This window comes from Sorex fumeus, unplaced genomic scaffold (genome assembly GCF_029834395.1).
Source record: "Sorex fumeus unplaced genomic scaffold, SorFum_2.1 ptg000034l, whole genome shotgun sequence".
In the NCBI taxonomy this organism is placed as follows: Eukaryota; Metazoa; Chordata; class Mammalia; order Eulipotyphla; family Soricidae; genus Sorex; species Sorex fumeus.
This window is the reverse complement of record NW_026606091.1, coordinates 7,180,912-7,196,012: the sequence shown is the minus strand read 5'-3', so window position 1 is coordinate 7,196,012 and position 15,101 is coordinate 7,180,912. Positions and strand designations below refer to the sequence as shown.

At 40.9% G+C, this 15,101-nt stretch overlaps 1 protein-coding gene and 1 pseudogene across 3 annotated transcripts in view; both read right to left on the bottom strand.

The window, feature by feature from the left end:
- Positions 1 to 15,101, bottom strand: part of CNTLN (centlein) — a 277,449-nt gene that overhangs the window by 167,841 nt on the left and 94,507 nt on the right. For all 3 annotated transcript variants that reach the window (XM_056117337.1, XM_056117338.1, XM_056117339.1), the window contains exon 7: positions 9,333 to 9,495. In XM_056117337.1, the coding sequence (XP_055973312.1) occupies positions 9,333 to 9,495 (163 nt within the window). The remainder of the gene's footprint in view (positions 1 to 9,332; positions 9,496 to 15,101) is intronic.
- Positions 13,548 to 14,977, bottom strand: LOC130026546 (RNA-binding protein EWS-like; annotated as a pseudogene).

The window sequence follows — 15,101 nt, the reverse complement described above, 5'->3', positions numbered from 1 at the left end:
GGGCGATAGTTGCCAATGTCATGGATGTCTCCCTTCTTGAACAGTAGTACAGTCCTGCTGGTTTTCCATTGAGATGGAACCTTGCATTCAGACAGGTAGCGAGTGAAGAGCCGAGCCAGTGTATTGATGAGTACTGACGGCAGGTTCTTCAGGTGTTCAGGTCTGACCTTGTCTGGGCCGGGTGCTGTTTGCTTCTTTACTGACGAAATGGCGTGTCGGATTTCGGAAGGGAGAACGTTGGGAACGACATACCCATCCTGTGGAATTTGGTATGTCGGCAAGTGGACATGGCTATCGAAGAGATTTGAGTAGAAGTCATGGATAATCTTCTCCATTGCCGTTCTGGAGGATGTGATGGATCCATCAGGACGTCGGAGGGCAGTCATCTTGGTCTTATAGTTGGCGAAGGACAGGCGGGCGTTACGAATACTTTTCCCGGCTTCTGCCGCATCTACCAGTACTTCTGCTCTTCTCTCTTTGAGGTCTTCCTTGATCGCATCTCTGCACTGCTTTGCAAGCTCGGACGTTAGCTTGCGGTTGCCTGAGGCATGCGCCAAACCACGCTGGCGAATTAGCTCAAGAGTTTTCGAAGATAGGCGACTTTTTGTGGCTCTCTCTTGGCGTTCCTCGCACATTCATGGAGGTGCTGAACCAGTCGATCGTATTCCTCGTCAATGTTGTCAACAATGGCATCTTCCCATGTTGCCGCAATAGTACCAAAGAGTTCCCAGTTGGTGGTCGTTCTGGGAGTTCTCTTTTTGAACTTTGCAGCCCTTTCTCCCCGCTCTGTGAAGTAGAATTTTGCACGAAGGAGACGGTGGTCCGATCCCGTTCGAAATTTTGGGACAACAGCGACATCAGTCAGGCAAAACCGTCGATTGAATATGATGTGGTCTATTTCGTTGTGGAATCGTCCACCGGGAGACTCCCATGTCCATCGTTTAGATTCTGCCTTCTGGAACTGTGAGTTACCATGAATGGTCTTGGTCGACATGATGAACTCAGACAGTCTCTCACCCTGTTCGTTCCATTCTAGGCCATGGGTTCCGATGTGAAGTTCTTCAGCTGATCTTCTCGGTCCTATCTTGGCATTAAAATCACCCACAATGATCTTGTAGAAGGTGTGGTCTACTTTATAGAACTTCTCTAGCTCCATGTAGAACTTCTCGATTTCTCTTTCATCATAATGAGATGTTGGTGCGTAGACAACGAAGATAGAAACTGCAGGCAGTGAGCCACATCTATTCAAATGTAAACGTCCGATTCGGGTTGTTAGGCATTCGAATGAATCAATGCTCTTGGCCAAGTTTGTGTTGACAAAGACACCGACGCCTCCAACACCTCTTTTATCGCATGTTCCGAGGAACAATTCTTCTCCAGTGTCGAAAACGGCATGGTGAGATTCGTGTCTTCTTGTCTCGGTCAGACCAATGATGTCGTACTTGATCATTCGCGCTTGTACCATCAGGTCCTCGATGGATGCATCTGATGCTAGCGTACGTGCATTGAAAGTACAGACGATCATTTTTGTCTTCCTTCGTTGTGGCAGCCTAGGTCGGCCTTGAGATTTTGTCGGCCTCTCCTTTCTCATCCTTCTCAGTGCTGCCATGTCGGTGAAGCCTTCAGGGTCAGGTGAATGAGAACCAGTTGTAGTTACTGGTTTTGGCATATCGAATACACAGCTACTTCCACTACCCAGCCGTCGCCACACTCCAGGACGCTTTCCGGACCCGCGCGGCAGCTCCGGCCGAGACCCACGCACAACTGAAGACCCACAGAACAAGGTAAGCGGAACTCTCTGAGACCTTGGACTCCAGGCTCGGCGGACCCAGGGACAGAGCTTCTCTGCTTGCTCCCACCACCACAGGTGACAAAGGGATTCTAATCAGGAGCCCCACCCTCCCCTGCCCTGTCTGCTTCCATCAACCACCCAGGGATCGAATTGTGCACAGGAGACCCACCCTACCCAGATAAATACCCCACTGGCAGACTTCCACTCTCGACACTACTTCCACTACCCAGCCGCCGCCACACTCCAGGACGCTTTCCAGACCCGCGCGGCCGCAAGCGGCCGCGCGACACATCATAAGACACTAAATACCCGTCTTCTGGAATTGTCGTACCATATTTGATAGGGTTCAAATATGGTAACACCTACAAGGGTGATTAGAGGTCACCCCAAAAGCCTCCATACCTCTCGGAAAGACTGGCAAGCTACCGAGAGTATTCCGCCCGCATGGAAGAGCCTGGCAAGCTATCCGCTGTGTATTCGATATGCCAAACATTTAATTTACGTATCAGAATATAGTTTCTTGGATTAGAAGTTAATAAGAATTGAATTAATTCTGAAAACAATAAAAAATATAAGCATAAGGACACTGCTTACAAATTCTTTAAGGATAAAACTTTATTATTCCATGTAGAATTTACTTGGCCTTTATAATAGAGCCTGGGTGTAGATTTTGCACTTCATATTACACTGAGTTGAATTCTAGCATTTGCAGTTTATCTGACATTAACAAACACTTTTCTCCTCAATTACTAAATCTACAAATTAAATATAACTATAGCCCAAATAGGTTTAGTACGGAACTTTAAATAATGAGATGCATGCCCTCTGCTCAGGGAACGATCCACAAAAATGCTATAAAACATTAACCACTGTAATTATATGTTTATAATTATAGCTCAGTTTATATAACTTCTATAATAATGAGTCAAAAGGAAACAGAGATTCTCCCTGGCTTATACTTTCATATTACTTATCTTTATTTCTTATTGCGTCCCAATTGGGAAGACTTTCAATTATAAGTACCACCACATTTTTAAACAATTCCAGAACCGTTTATTCTCCCTAAAAATTTTAAAAATTAGACTGATATTTTGGATAAAAATACATGCCTAAGAAATTTCAAAATGGGAGTATGGTGCTGCCAGCTGGTCAACCTGTATCTGTATAGCAAGTGCATCAGCAGCCTGATAGTGCCTTCAGGCTTCCTGATATCCCAAAATTGCCACTGTGCCTTTGGCCAGACCCCAACAATTTGGGGCCAAGTTTACCAAGAAATTAAGCAGGAAAAGTTTGGTATGTGGGAGCCACACCCACAAACCACCTCCGGCTCAGCTACACAAGCTCATTTACTGGCCATATTTCAGAGACCAATAAATCTCGAAAGAGATCAGAAGCCACAGTTAGGGCCAGTGGCGTGGCACCCTATGGGTGCACGGGCATGCCCTGCAGGGCATAGGCCAATAGTTTAGTTCTCTGAAAAAGATGGAAACAAGGGCCATGATCCAGAGACACACACAAAGGAATCTCCAAACCGAGCTGCAGAGATGCCTCTGAATTTTAAGCCCGGCCAACTACACTGGGGTGCCTCAGACAGGGAAAGGTGCTGTCCCTCCACTTGCTCCCTAAAACCCCCTGACAGATGCCAACTTTCAGAACCCAATGAGAAGTGCAGATATGTGTGTTCAGTGAGACAAACACCAGGCCTCTAGGGTAGGGGATGTGCCGGTCCCTCTCATCCTCCTGTCCCCCATGAGACCCTGGAAATCATGCTCACAAACTGCTCCAGCTGCTACTTAAGTTCCTTAATAGCCATGATCCAGAAACACACAAAAGAATCTCCAAACTGAGCAGCTCACTCCAGAGATGCCTCTGACTTTCAGCCGACTACACTGGGGTGCCTCAGACAGGGGCAGGCGTTGTCCCTCCAACTGCCTCCTTAAAAACCCCAACGCTTGCCAACTTTCAGAACCCAATGAGAAGTGCTGGTATGTGGGTTCAGTGACAACAAACTCCAGGCCTCAAGGGATAGGGGTTTGGCTGGTCCCTCTCATCCCTGAAGTCCCCATGGGATCCTGGAGGTCACCTCCACAAACTGCTTCCAGCTGCTACTTAAGCTCCTTAACATCCATAATCCAGAGGCACATAAAAGAATCTCCAAACCAAACACACAAAGGAATCTCCAAACCGAGCTACAGAGATGCCTCCAGATTTTAAGTCCTGCCAACTTCACTGGGGTGCCTCAGACGGGGATAGACACCATCCCTCCACCTGCTCCCTAAAACCCCCCTGACAGATGCCAACTTTCGGTACCCAATGAGAAGTGCAGGTATTTTTAATTTTTTTAATTTATTTATTTGTAATTTATTTTTAATTTATTTATTTTTAATTTTTTTATTTAGAGTAAATTACACAGCATTAAAGTTACTAGCATTTTCCTAAAAGGAACTGTTATCTGAGTGTTGTATGTATGTACAAGGTACATAATCAACATTATCTAATAAAAACTAATAAAGTATGAATTGGCAACAAATACATATTTGTTGTAGCTATATGTACAATAATAAAAATTTTAGCAGTACATATTTGATCAGCACTGCACTGTCCTCCCATTGTTCATCGATTTGCTCAAGTGGGCCCAGTCACATCTCCATCATGAGACTTGTTGTTACTGTGTTTGGCATATTGAATACATCACGGGTAGCTTGCCAGGTTTTGCCGTGTGGGCGAGATACTCTAGGTAGCTTGCCGGGCTCTGCAGAGGGGCAGAGGAATCAAACCTGGCTCGGCTAGGCCGGCCATGCACAAGGCAAATGCCCTACCGCTGTGCTATTGCTCCAGCCCCTGATCAGCACTAGAAGAAGAAAATGTTTAAATAAACTATCATCTTTAAAAAGTTGTCTCATACATTAAGAATGACAGTTTTAGAATGAGAACCACTTAAATTTCAGTGGCATTCCTCTCTAATTGCTGGAAGGAAGCTTTAGAAAAATATGTAAAAGGAAAAGGGAATTTTAAATGGAGAAAAGAGAACAAAATACAGGTTAAGTACAAAGAAATGTAAACTATTTATTTAAAGAAGAAAATCTCAGACTGTTTTTATCTACCTTCATATTATTTATAAACACAGCATATGCCTATCACATTTCTCATAATCTATAAAGATTTTAGAAAAGATACTTATACTCCTAAGGGAAACCTCTGCGAGATTTCAAAAAGTATCCCTGAACAAAGTTCAGATTATGGTAAATTCTCCACATAGTAGTATATAAAAATAGCTCTCAAAATTTAGCAAAGGCACTACCTAGGGAATTTATGACTTGAACTAAATTTCCTATAGTGGAGTTATGTATGATAAGCTAATTTTTGTTTGATATTTTCTTATCTTCTTAAAATAAACACCACTGATGTAACACCACCAAGAAGACTTCTTTTTAATCTGTTTTATTATCCCTAGTCTATGTAGTTCTCCAGCTATATTCCCTATATTTCCCTCTATTGTTGAAACTACAATATACATAATCAGACCCTTACTAAATCTGTTATCAAGTATTAATCTATCAGGAAGTTAAAAGAGACAATATAATAGGCTGTCTTTTAAGATAAATTGGGAAGAATTTTGAGACAGCTAAAGCAAGTGCTAAGATCTTAGCATTGAAGAACACCTGGCAAAGAAACAAAGTTGGTGTGGCTGAAGTCAAAAGACTAAGGTGAATAGGAGATAGGGCTGAGAGAAGTTATGCAGCTCCAGATAAAGTGAGTCATATAGGTTATAGGGATACTTAAATTTTTACTTAAAGTGAGAAAGCAAATCAATGGAGGTGTTTGTAGAATAATTGACATAATTTAACCTGCTAAGATTTATCATGAGTATACTGGAATACGCACTGAGAAAAAACTCACAATAATTACTATAATTGTTTACATAATATTTTATGGTGGTTTGGGAAAAGATACACAATTAGGGTGGTGGAAAGTAGAACTGGGAACATATATTCAAGAATACGTGAACAGCTTATACATTTTAAGAAGCACACCTAAGTTAAGAAACAGTGTGCCCCCAAGGACATCTGAGACAAGGGTCAGAAAGATTGCTCGTGGTGGAAACATGCCTCATGAGCTGGGGGAGAAGGAAGCTGGGATAGAGAAGGGATCACTAAGTCATTGATAGTTGGAGGGATCGTTCGGGATGGGAGATGTGTCTGAACGTGGATAAAGAAATGTGACAGCCTCTCAGTATCTGTATTGCAAACTATAATGGCCAAAAATAGAGAGAAACTACGAAGGAAATTGTCTGCCACAGAGGCAGGGGGTGGGATAAGTTGGAGGGGACATAGATGGTGAAAAATGTGTACTGGTGGAGGGATGGGTGTTCAATCATTTTATGACTGAAACTCAATCATGAAAGCTTTGTAACTGTATCTCCTGGTGACTCGATTAAAAAAATTGAAAAAAAAAACTGTGCTGGCTATTAAAGTTTCTCAACTTTTAATGGCCCTGATACTTTTCAACTTTGGAAAAAAGTTGAAAACTTTTTTTTCAACTTTCACTGTTTCTTTTTTTTCTTTTTTCTTCCTGTGGCCTCCCTAACCTACTGTTGTCCCCCTAGTCTCATGCTATGCCTCCACTTATATAATTATCACCTTCAACATCTTTGATACACCTTGAGGTCCCAGAGGGGTCATATGGCCTCCAGCTGAGAAACACTATTGTAAATAATTGAAAAAAAACTTTAGAGTTCATGATAGAGATCCATAAACAGACAAGCAAATTTGGAACCAAAGTATTTTGTAAGAATAGGTAATCAGAAAATATCACCTAGAGTATGAGTTTAAAGAGTTCTTTTTTTTTTATTTGTTTGTTCATTTGTTTTTAATATATCCTACTGAAGTCTAGGATATTTTAGCATCTAGCAGTCAAGAAGAGGAAAACCAAAAAGATATGGAAAACATCTTGAAACTGAAAGAAAATAACTACACAATTAGGGTAAATTGAAAATTCAAGAAAAATAAAAGGTACTTCAAATGATTTGAGATATCAATTATGACAATGTTGTTGGTGCATGCGGTAATATAAGAGATGCATTAAATAGAGCAATATGAGAGTTACAAGTATTGTGAAAAATTTTAATGGGCTCACTGGAGAAAAAAACTGATTTTGAATCAGTTTAAAAGAGAATGAAGAAAGAGAGTTTTAAGAAGAGTTAATATAGTTATAGCAATAATAGCACTGGAAAAGGATAAGGAGGTAAGGTAGGGAAAGAAAAAAAATATGGTGGGATCAGTACAAGGTTTTTCTTGCTTGATTTATTCTTCTACCAGATCAGAAACATGGTAGAATGCTAGAGGTTATGATTGATACAGTAGGACAAACTGATCCTTTAGAAGAACTAGGGGGCAAATTCTTCTGTAGACAAGTTTAAAATAAATAGGGGACACAGAGTTTAACAATCATTAAGTTATACTCAAAAATAAATTTTTCTTTTTTTTTCTTTTTGGGTCACATCCAGCATTGCACAGGTGTTACTCCTGGCTCATGCACTAAGGAATTACTCCTGGCGGTGCTCAGGGGACCACATGGGATGCTGGGAATTGAACCCAGGTCAGCCACATGCAAGGCAATGCCCTACCCGTTGTGCTATTGCTCCAGCCCCTCAAAATAAATTTCTTTATGATCTACTATCAGTAAATGTTTGATCTGTACATTTATTTCCTAAACTATATACCCATGGTTGTATAAACATTTCTCAAGCAAAAGAGGCTGCAAGTGCAAAGAGTTTCAGAAGCCCTGAACTAGATGAGGTGAGCACAGGTACTACCTTGACACTTGGGATGTCCAAAACTGAAGGGAAACAAAGGAACACAGAACATGGGAGAAAAAAAGAAAAAAATCACTGCTTCAGAGCATTATTTTTAAAATATGTTAAAAGTTAACTTGATAGCTTCAATTTGTATTAATTAAAGATATTTGGTTTTTATGATACTTTTTTATATGAGTAAGTTCAAAAAGGAAAAAAAAAGAATCCCAAACTTTAGAGATAAGAGAAATAAATGGATAAAAGATATTCTAAGTTTTAATTGCTTCTTCAAAGATTAAGATTCTTTAATCTCAAGAAGCTGAGTTTGTATAACTTTAAATTATGTGTATTTATATATGTATATCTAAAGAGAGAGATTTATTAAATTAGCAACAAATAAGATTCAAAAATGTTTTGGGGGCTTTAGCGGACTCTCAGGTAATTCGCAGGAGGCCAAGGGTCCCTCCCAGCTATTCTCCAGAACTTGGTTAAGCAATGAAATGTGATGCCAGAGTATACAGTTATTGGCACTGGTCCTGTGATGCAGGACTCTAACCAGGCTACCAGGAGAGTGATACAGCCTCCAGGACTACAGCCAGGAAAACTCAAGGGCCTCCTGGGCTGTAACTGTCAATGTTCAGGGGATCATGCTGTGCCTAGGATCAGGGAGGGTGGGGTGTCAACCACAAACAAAGTAAGAACCTTAACCTATCTCTTCAGTCCAAAGGTACTGTTTACTTACTAGTTAATTTTAATTGTTGCTACTTAGGGCTGGAGTGATAGCACAGCAGGTAGGGCATTTGCCTTGCACGCAGCTGACCCGGGTTCGATTCCTATGTCCATCTCGGAGAGCCAGGCAAGCTACCAAGAATATCCCACCTGCACGGCAGAGCCTGGCAAACTCCCAGTGGAGCATTCGATATGCCCAAAACAGTAACAAGAAGTCTCACAATGGAGACATTACTCACTAATTACCAGGGGTAATTCCTGAGTGCAGAGCCAGGAGTAACCCCTGTGCATCGCCAGATGTGACCCAAAAAGCAAATAAATAAATAAATAAAATAGAGAAAATTATTGGAAAATATTGATCCTGAATATCTCATCAGCATACCTATTGGTATTTCTGCAGTTGTGCCAATAAAATAACACAAAAATTCTATAATAAAAGAATTCTGTAGACCATAAACTAAAACCGTATTTGCCAAACTTGCTCTTGTAACAGAATACTATGTATACCATTACCCGAATTCCTTCTGGTTTGGGGATTACACTGCTAGTATAATTTATAATAGAATTAAAAATTCCAGAATATAAACACAATATCCTATAGAATAGAGTTGAACATATTTTTAAATGTTTTTATTTTAACCACTTACAAAACTCACTTATGTTAAATATTACCAAATTGAGTAATCTAATGTTTTTAATTTGGAGGACCCATATGTAAAATGGCATTAACAAATGCTGACATTTGAAAAAATGAGTTTTATGTATTTTTTGTTTATACAGGTTAAGTTTGGGCTGGAGTGATAGCACAGCGGGTTGGCATGTGCCTTGTACGCAGCCGACCCGTGTTCGATTACTCCACCCCTCTCGGAGAGTCCAGCAAGCTACCGATTGTAACAAGCAATTTGTTGTGAGACATTACCGGTGCCTGCTCGAGCAAATCAATGAACAAAGGGAGGACAGTGCTACAGTGCAGTGCCACAGGTAAGTTCATTTTAATGAAAGAATATAAAGGCATACTTTTTGATATGATATACTTTCAGCTGTGTGAACATCTTCTTGACTCTTCAGTACTTTTTGTGTGTCCATATTCAGAACCTGAAGCTGCTGGATCAGCTCTGCTTGCTGAGCTGTATGTGCACTGTTCTGTTTGTAAAGATTTTGTAGCTCCTGCAATTCCTTCCTATGCAAAGCAATAAACACAGAAGCATAAGTAAAGCTCATCTCAATTAAATTGGGTTTATGTAAGGTTATATATCACATTTCAAACTTTTCACTTATTTGTTTTTATTGAAGGTGAGCATGTTAATAAAAGAACAAACAAAATATTTAACACTTACTACTTAAAGCTATAAAGTATTGTTAGAGCTATGACTTTCAGGCAAAGGCAAAGGCAAATACTTACCAACTTTCTTTCATGGTTTAACGCTAATAAGAACCCTAATCATAGAGTCACCTTTTATTTTAAATTGTTACATAAGTACCGACAATAGTCAGTCAAAAAATGTCATCAGATAAGCTTCATTTTATACAGAACTTTAAATGCTTTAAAGAATCCCAAAATATAAATTAAAATTTCAAGCTAAAATTCTTTAAAGAGCCACTGCCTTAAAGCACAACTAGTATGTACCCTCCAGAGTCTAAGCTAGAATTCTGAATTCTTTAATCAAATTTTAAGGAAAAGATAAAACAAAAAAGCCAAAGAGAAAGCAATACAAGTTAGATCCACTTCTTCCAACACAACCATGGCTAACTCTGTAAGAAGGAAAATTAACAGATGATAACTGTATAAAACTCCAGAGCCCCAGAGGTTCTCCCCCTCATGGCCCGCGATGGGGGGCGGGGGGCGGGGGGGGGGCGGGCCACTCCCCCTGCGGGGGTGGCCAGGGTCATGGGGCAGATGGTGGAGGAATCCAGGGCCAAGCCGGTTGATTTATCAGTTTCTGTTTATTTCATCCTCCCCACCTGCCTGTCCCAGTCTCTCTGACTCCTGCACTCAGACTCACACTGCTCCTCATTCCCATCTCCTCCTGTCTCTCCCGCTCATCTCCCCAAACTCCATCTCACAGCCTGGGCTCGCTCTCTCCACGTGCCTGCTCCTGTATTCTTCTACATCCTTCTCTCTCTGCCCCCCTTGCTAGTCTCTCCGCACTCCATCTCATCGCCCTGCTCTCTCTCTCATCTCTCCTCAACTCCTGTCTCTCTCCCACTCCTCTTCTCTCTTAACTCCATAGCAGTCAGGGCCCACACTGCACCCAGATAGGTAGCCAAATCAACATAAGAAAGCCCTTCCTGACTGCCAAGCTCAAGGGCTGGAAACATCACCTAGGGGTATGCCAAAGCCCATCCTGACTGCCCAAGGGTAAAATACCTCTTAAGGTATCTTTCTCTTTCCTCAGTCCAATAACTCTATCAACATTTAATGCTAGTTATTTTTGTATGGATACACTGACCAGCTAGAGATACTTTGAGGCTTGTAGGGCAGCTCTCCTGGAAACATCTTGCCACAGACTCAGACTGCAGAGCTAAGGCCAGATTAATCTTGCCTAACCCTAGCAGGGTCTGAATCTAGTTATTGCTTTTTGGATCATGACAGCATTTGTCCATGACCATCCTCTTAACTTATATTTAAGCATTAGGCAGTTTGGCCAGGCCCATCTCAATGCAGGGGTAGCACACAGCTCACCACTTGCGCTGGTTCCATCTAGTCCCTCTTTGGGACCCTGCTTTGGGGGTTGCTAGGAAGTAAGAGCAGCTGAGACTTAGGTCAAGAGAACAGATGCCCAGGAGGAAAATATCATTTAGAGTCAACTGACTCCCACATTACAAAAGCACAGCATTTCCTGTCTTCTTGTGTACATACAAAAAGACACTGCTCTGAATTGACTATGCAAAGGACTTAAGGAGAAGAGAAAAACAATATTTATAAGTCAACAGAGCACAAAGAAAGAAGTTACAAATAAACACAGAAAAATAGGAGCACTGTGATGGGAGCAATCCAATAAACCTAAACTACCTGAGGCTATGCAGGAAGAACAAAACAATGTTATCCTACAATAATAGTAAGTGATACTAAGGTGTCCGGAATAAATACTTCCAAATTCCTACGGTAAGTAACCCATTATGATACAAATCATATAAAAGTGGAAAATATTTTATATATTAAAGTAGAACAGAAAAGACAAATATATATTTTGCAGAAATATACTTTATATTTTATATTTCAAGACTAATTTTTTTCTGATTAGGAGAGAATTTTGAAGCACACCGTGAAGTGCTCAGGGCTTACTTCTGGCTCAGGGATAACTGCTGGTGGTGCTCAGGGGATCATATGCAGCACTAGAGATCAAATAAGGGTCAGCTATGAACAAGGCAAGTGCCTTAACCCCTATGCTACCTCTCCAGCTATTTATATTCTTTAAAAAATAATTTGAGGCACCATGCTTTATAATATTGTTTCTTTGGAACACCATAATGGTCAATGTTGTTCGTGATGGCTTGTTACAGGCATTAAATATTCAAACACCAATCCCACCATCACTGTCATCTTCCCTCACAACTGTCTCCATTTTCTCAACCATTCCCTCAAGCCTGGCCCCTAAAACTACTTTTTAAAGAAGCTTTTCCTTTATTGATAACATCAAGTTGGTGATTACTCAAATAAAGGGCTGGTCGGGCGGTAGGGCGGTTGCCTTGCACACGGCTGACCCAGCTGACCTGGTTCAATCCCTCCGCCCTTCTTGGAGAGCCTGGCAAGCTACCAAGAGAATTTTTCCCACACGGCAAAGCCCAGCAAGGTAACCACAAGTCTCACAATGGAGACGTTACTGGGCCCACTCAAGCAAATCAATGAACAACGGGAGGACAACGCTATAGTGCAGTGCTACTTAAATAAAATAGGTCTTAAAAGAGGCAAAAGAGAGAGAGAGATAGAGAAGTTGCTGCAGTTGGATTATCACCATTAATATGGGAGAAATGAGGTCTGCTGTAAGAGAGTTTTAGAATATCAATGCCATCCAAACACAGCACGCATTCTTGAATACACATATACTTATGCACATACCATTTGTCTTATAGTCCACTATAATAAAATATTTTAGTTTAGGTAGTTTAGCAACAACAAAAATTTATCTCTCATAGCTATGGAAACAGGAAATGAATGTCAGTATGGTTCATAAGAACTCTATTTCAGTTTTAGTATTCTTATTGAATTCTCACATGGTAGGAAGCACTAGAGAATTATGTGAAGTCTCTTTTATAAACCCTTGTTACTCACATTTGTGAGAGTTCTATACTCATGACATAAACAATATCCAAATTCTTCACCTCCTAATGCCATAATATTGGGAAATAGGATTTTAATGTAAGAACAGCACACTCTTTCTGTAACTAATATTTAAAAAAAAAAGATTTCAGAAAATGAGTCAAAAAACAGAGAAGAAAAGAGAAGATAATCCATTATAGACAATGCCTTTTGAAAATATAACACATAGAAAAAGGAAATAAGAGACCCACAGAAATAATTCCTTCTGTGTACTGCCATTATTCAAGAACAACATTTGGCAAAGACAATGAAAGAAACTAGGCAATGGAGAATAAAAGTCAATCACAATATAATTAAAACATACATAAGTCAGGATACCTAAATAAATGATGCATTTTCAAAGGAGACATAATGAAAATAAAGCATCAACTTGAATTCTAATGCAATGTAAAACACAAATTAATTTCTGTCTACTCCAATACTAGAACATTTGCTATTTGCAAAGGAGAAAGTCAGATCATTTTTGGCTTACATTTAAGGATCATGTGCAGCTATGTCTGTATGCATATATGCATGTGCATGTATGAATATATGTATATTTCGACTACTTATAAACATTTAAATTTTTTTAAAGCATCAAAACCATGAGCATTGTTAGTGAGAGGCCCTCTTGGTTATCCACAGTGATACTGGGCATTCTCACAAAGGGTTTCAAATGTTTAACAACCATCTTTTTAAAGAAGGGTAAAAATAATTGCACACTACCATTTAACTTCGTTTAATATTCCTTTTGAAATGGTAAAAAATACTACAGTACAGACAAGGAACAATCATAATGTTGTGGCCAACATTATAAATGCAGATTAAAAATTTATAACATTTTCTGGTTTAAAAATCTGGTAGTCAATGCAGCTCTTAGGGATCTTTGTATCTAACTGGGCTGGTCTCCACATTCCTGATGATGTTCACCTTTATCCCATTTTTTCAGGTCTGACACTTCTGCCTCTTCCTCCTCCCATCTGTTCCATCAAAGGCCCAGAGAATCCCTCAGGGTTACCACATTTGACTCCACCAAAGCCACCTAGGCCCACACCCAACAACCAACTAAGCCATCTCTATCTCCACCATAACCACCTCTGAACAGTACTCTGGGATGATCTTTGTTCATGAGACCACCATTTCCTCTCAGCCAGCCACCAGGGCCACCTCTGCTTATCCAGGGATAGGAAACCTTCTACCTTCAGGCTTTGAAGCCTACCACTGGTTGCATTCTGTTCTTCAAAGTTCTGGTCTCCCACATCCCAGACGGAAGCACTGCCAGTCTCTAGCTCAATGTTTTGTGTTTCTTTCTCCTGACAGGTTCCCTCAGTAATCCCAGGGTCCTTTGTGGGGAAAGCCTCTTCTGTCTCCTCCTCAGTCTCCCATGTGATCTATGAGTCCCCTGGGACCTGCTGGGCCTCTAGAGCTTCATGGATCAGTGGTGGTATCCCTCTGCTCTCACGGGGTGGCTTGCCACCTCACATGCCGTTCACTAGAGGCTTCTTCCAAGTAAGAAAAACTTTAAATTTGCTTCCTTAAAAATCTTTCCCATCAAACCACTCTCTGGCAGCGTTGGCAGTTGACAGGTCTTCAAAAGACATTATGGCATCACCTTTGGTCTTCTCTATTTCCTTGCCCAAGTAGATATGAATCATGGGTTGTTCAGTTCTTTTGTGCATTAACAACTCCACACTACTTAAAGAAGTCTGCTGAACCATCTACAGACATTAGCATTTAATCCTTGCACATAAATTGCACTGTTGTCAGAGTCTTCATCTGGATCTATAGGTGGGTCTCTCAATGTATTAAAGCCATCTCTCTCTACAGTGCCCATTCCACCACATTCTTCTCCCCACCTACCTCTGCTCGTGCCTCTCCAGTAAAATTCACTCTTCCCCTATCTTATTATCAGAAACATTCATTCTCTGTGTCTCTTATGGTTTCGAAAATCCTCCGGACTCCTGACCTTATATAAATACCCCTGCTACTGGACTAGCCCTGTTGGAATGAAATCTGCTGCCCATAGCTGCTAATGTGTTGGCTATACTGACCTGGGGCCTAGATTAGGATCCAGCTTGGAGGGGTACCTATTCGGAAGCTGCTCTCCATGGTTGCTTCACTGACCATAGCTACTTTGCCACCCACAATTACTCAGCTGCTGTAGGTATTCTGCTGAAAGAAACTGTTCAGATCATAACTAGTCAGCTGTATAGAAGAATAGCTTGTAGGTGGTTAGGATGGGGGTGCAGTCTGGCTGCAAAATAACTCCTAGGTGCCTGGAGATAACTGTAATTATCATGTTGATATCCTAGGCTGGGTTGGTTGTAACCACCTTGTGAGACTGAGGTTGACTAGTTACCATTTTGTGGTTGTTACCATTTTGTGGTCTTGTATGAGCAATACCAGGTTGTTTGACCTGGCACCTAAGCTGCGCAAGAGGAAGAGAGCATGTGGAACACCTTCAAGAGCGTCGAAGAAATAGCTAA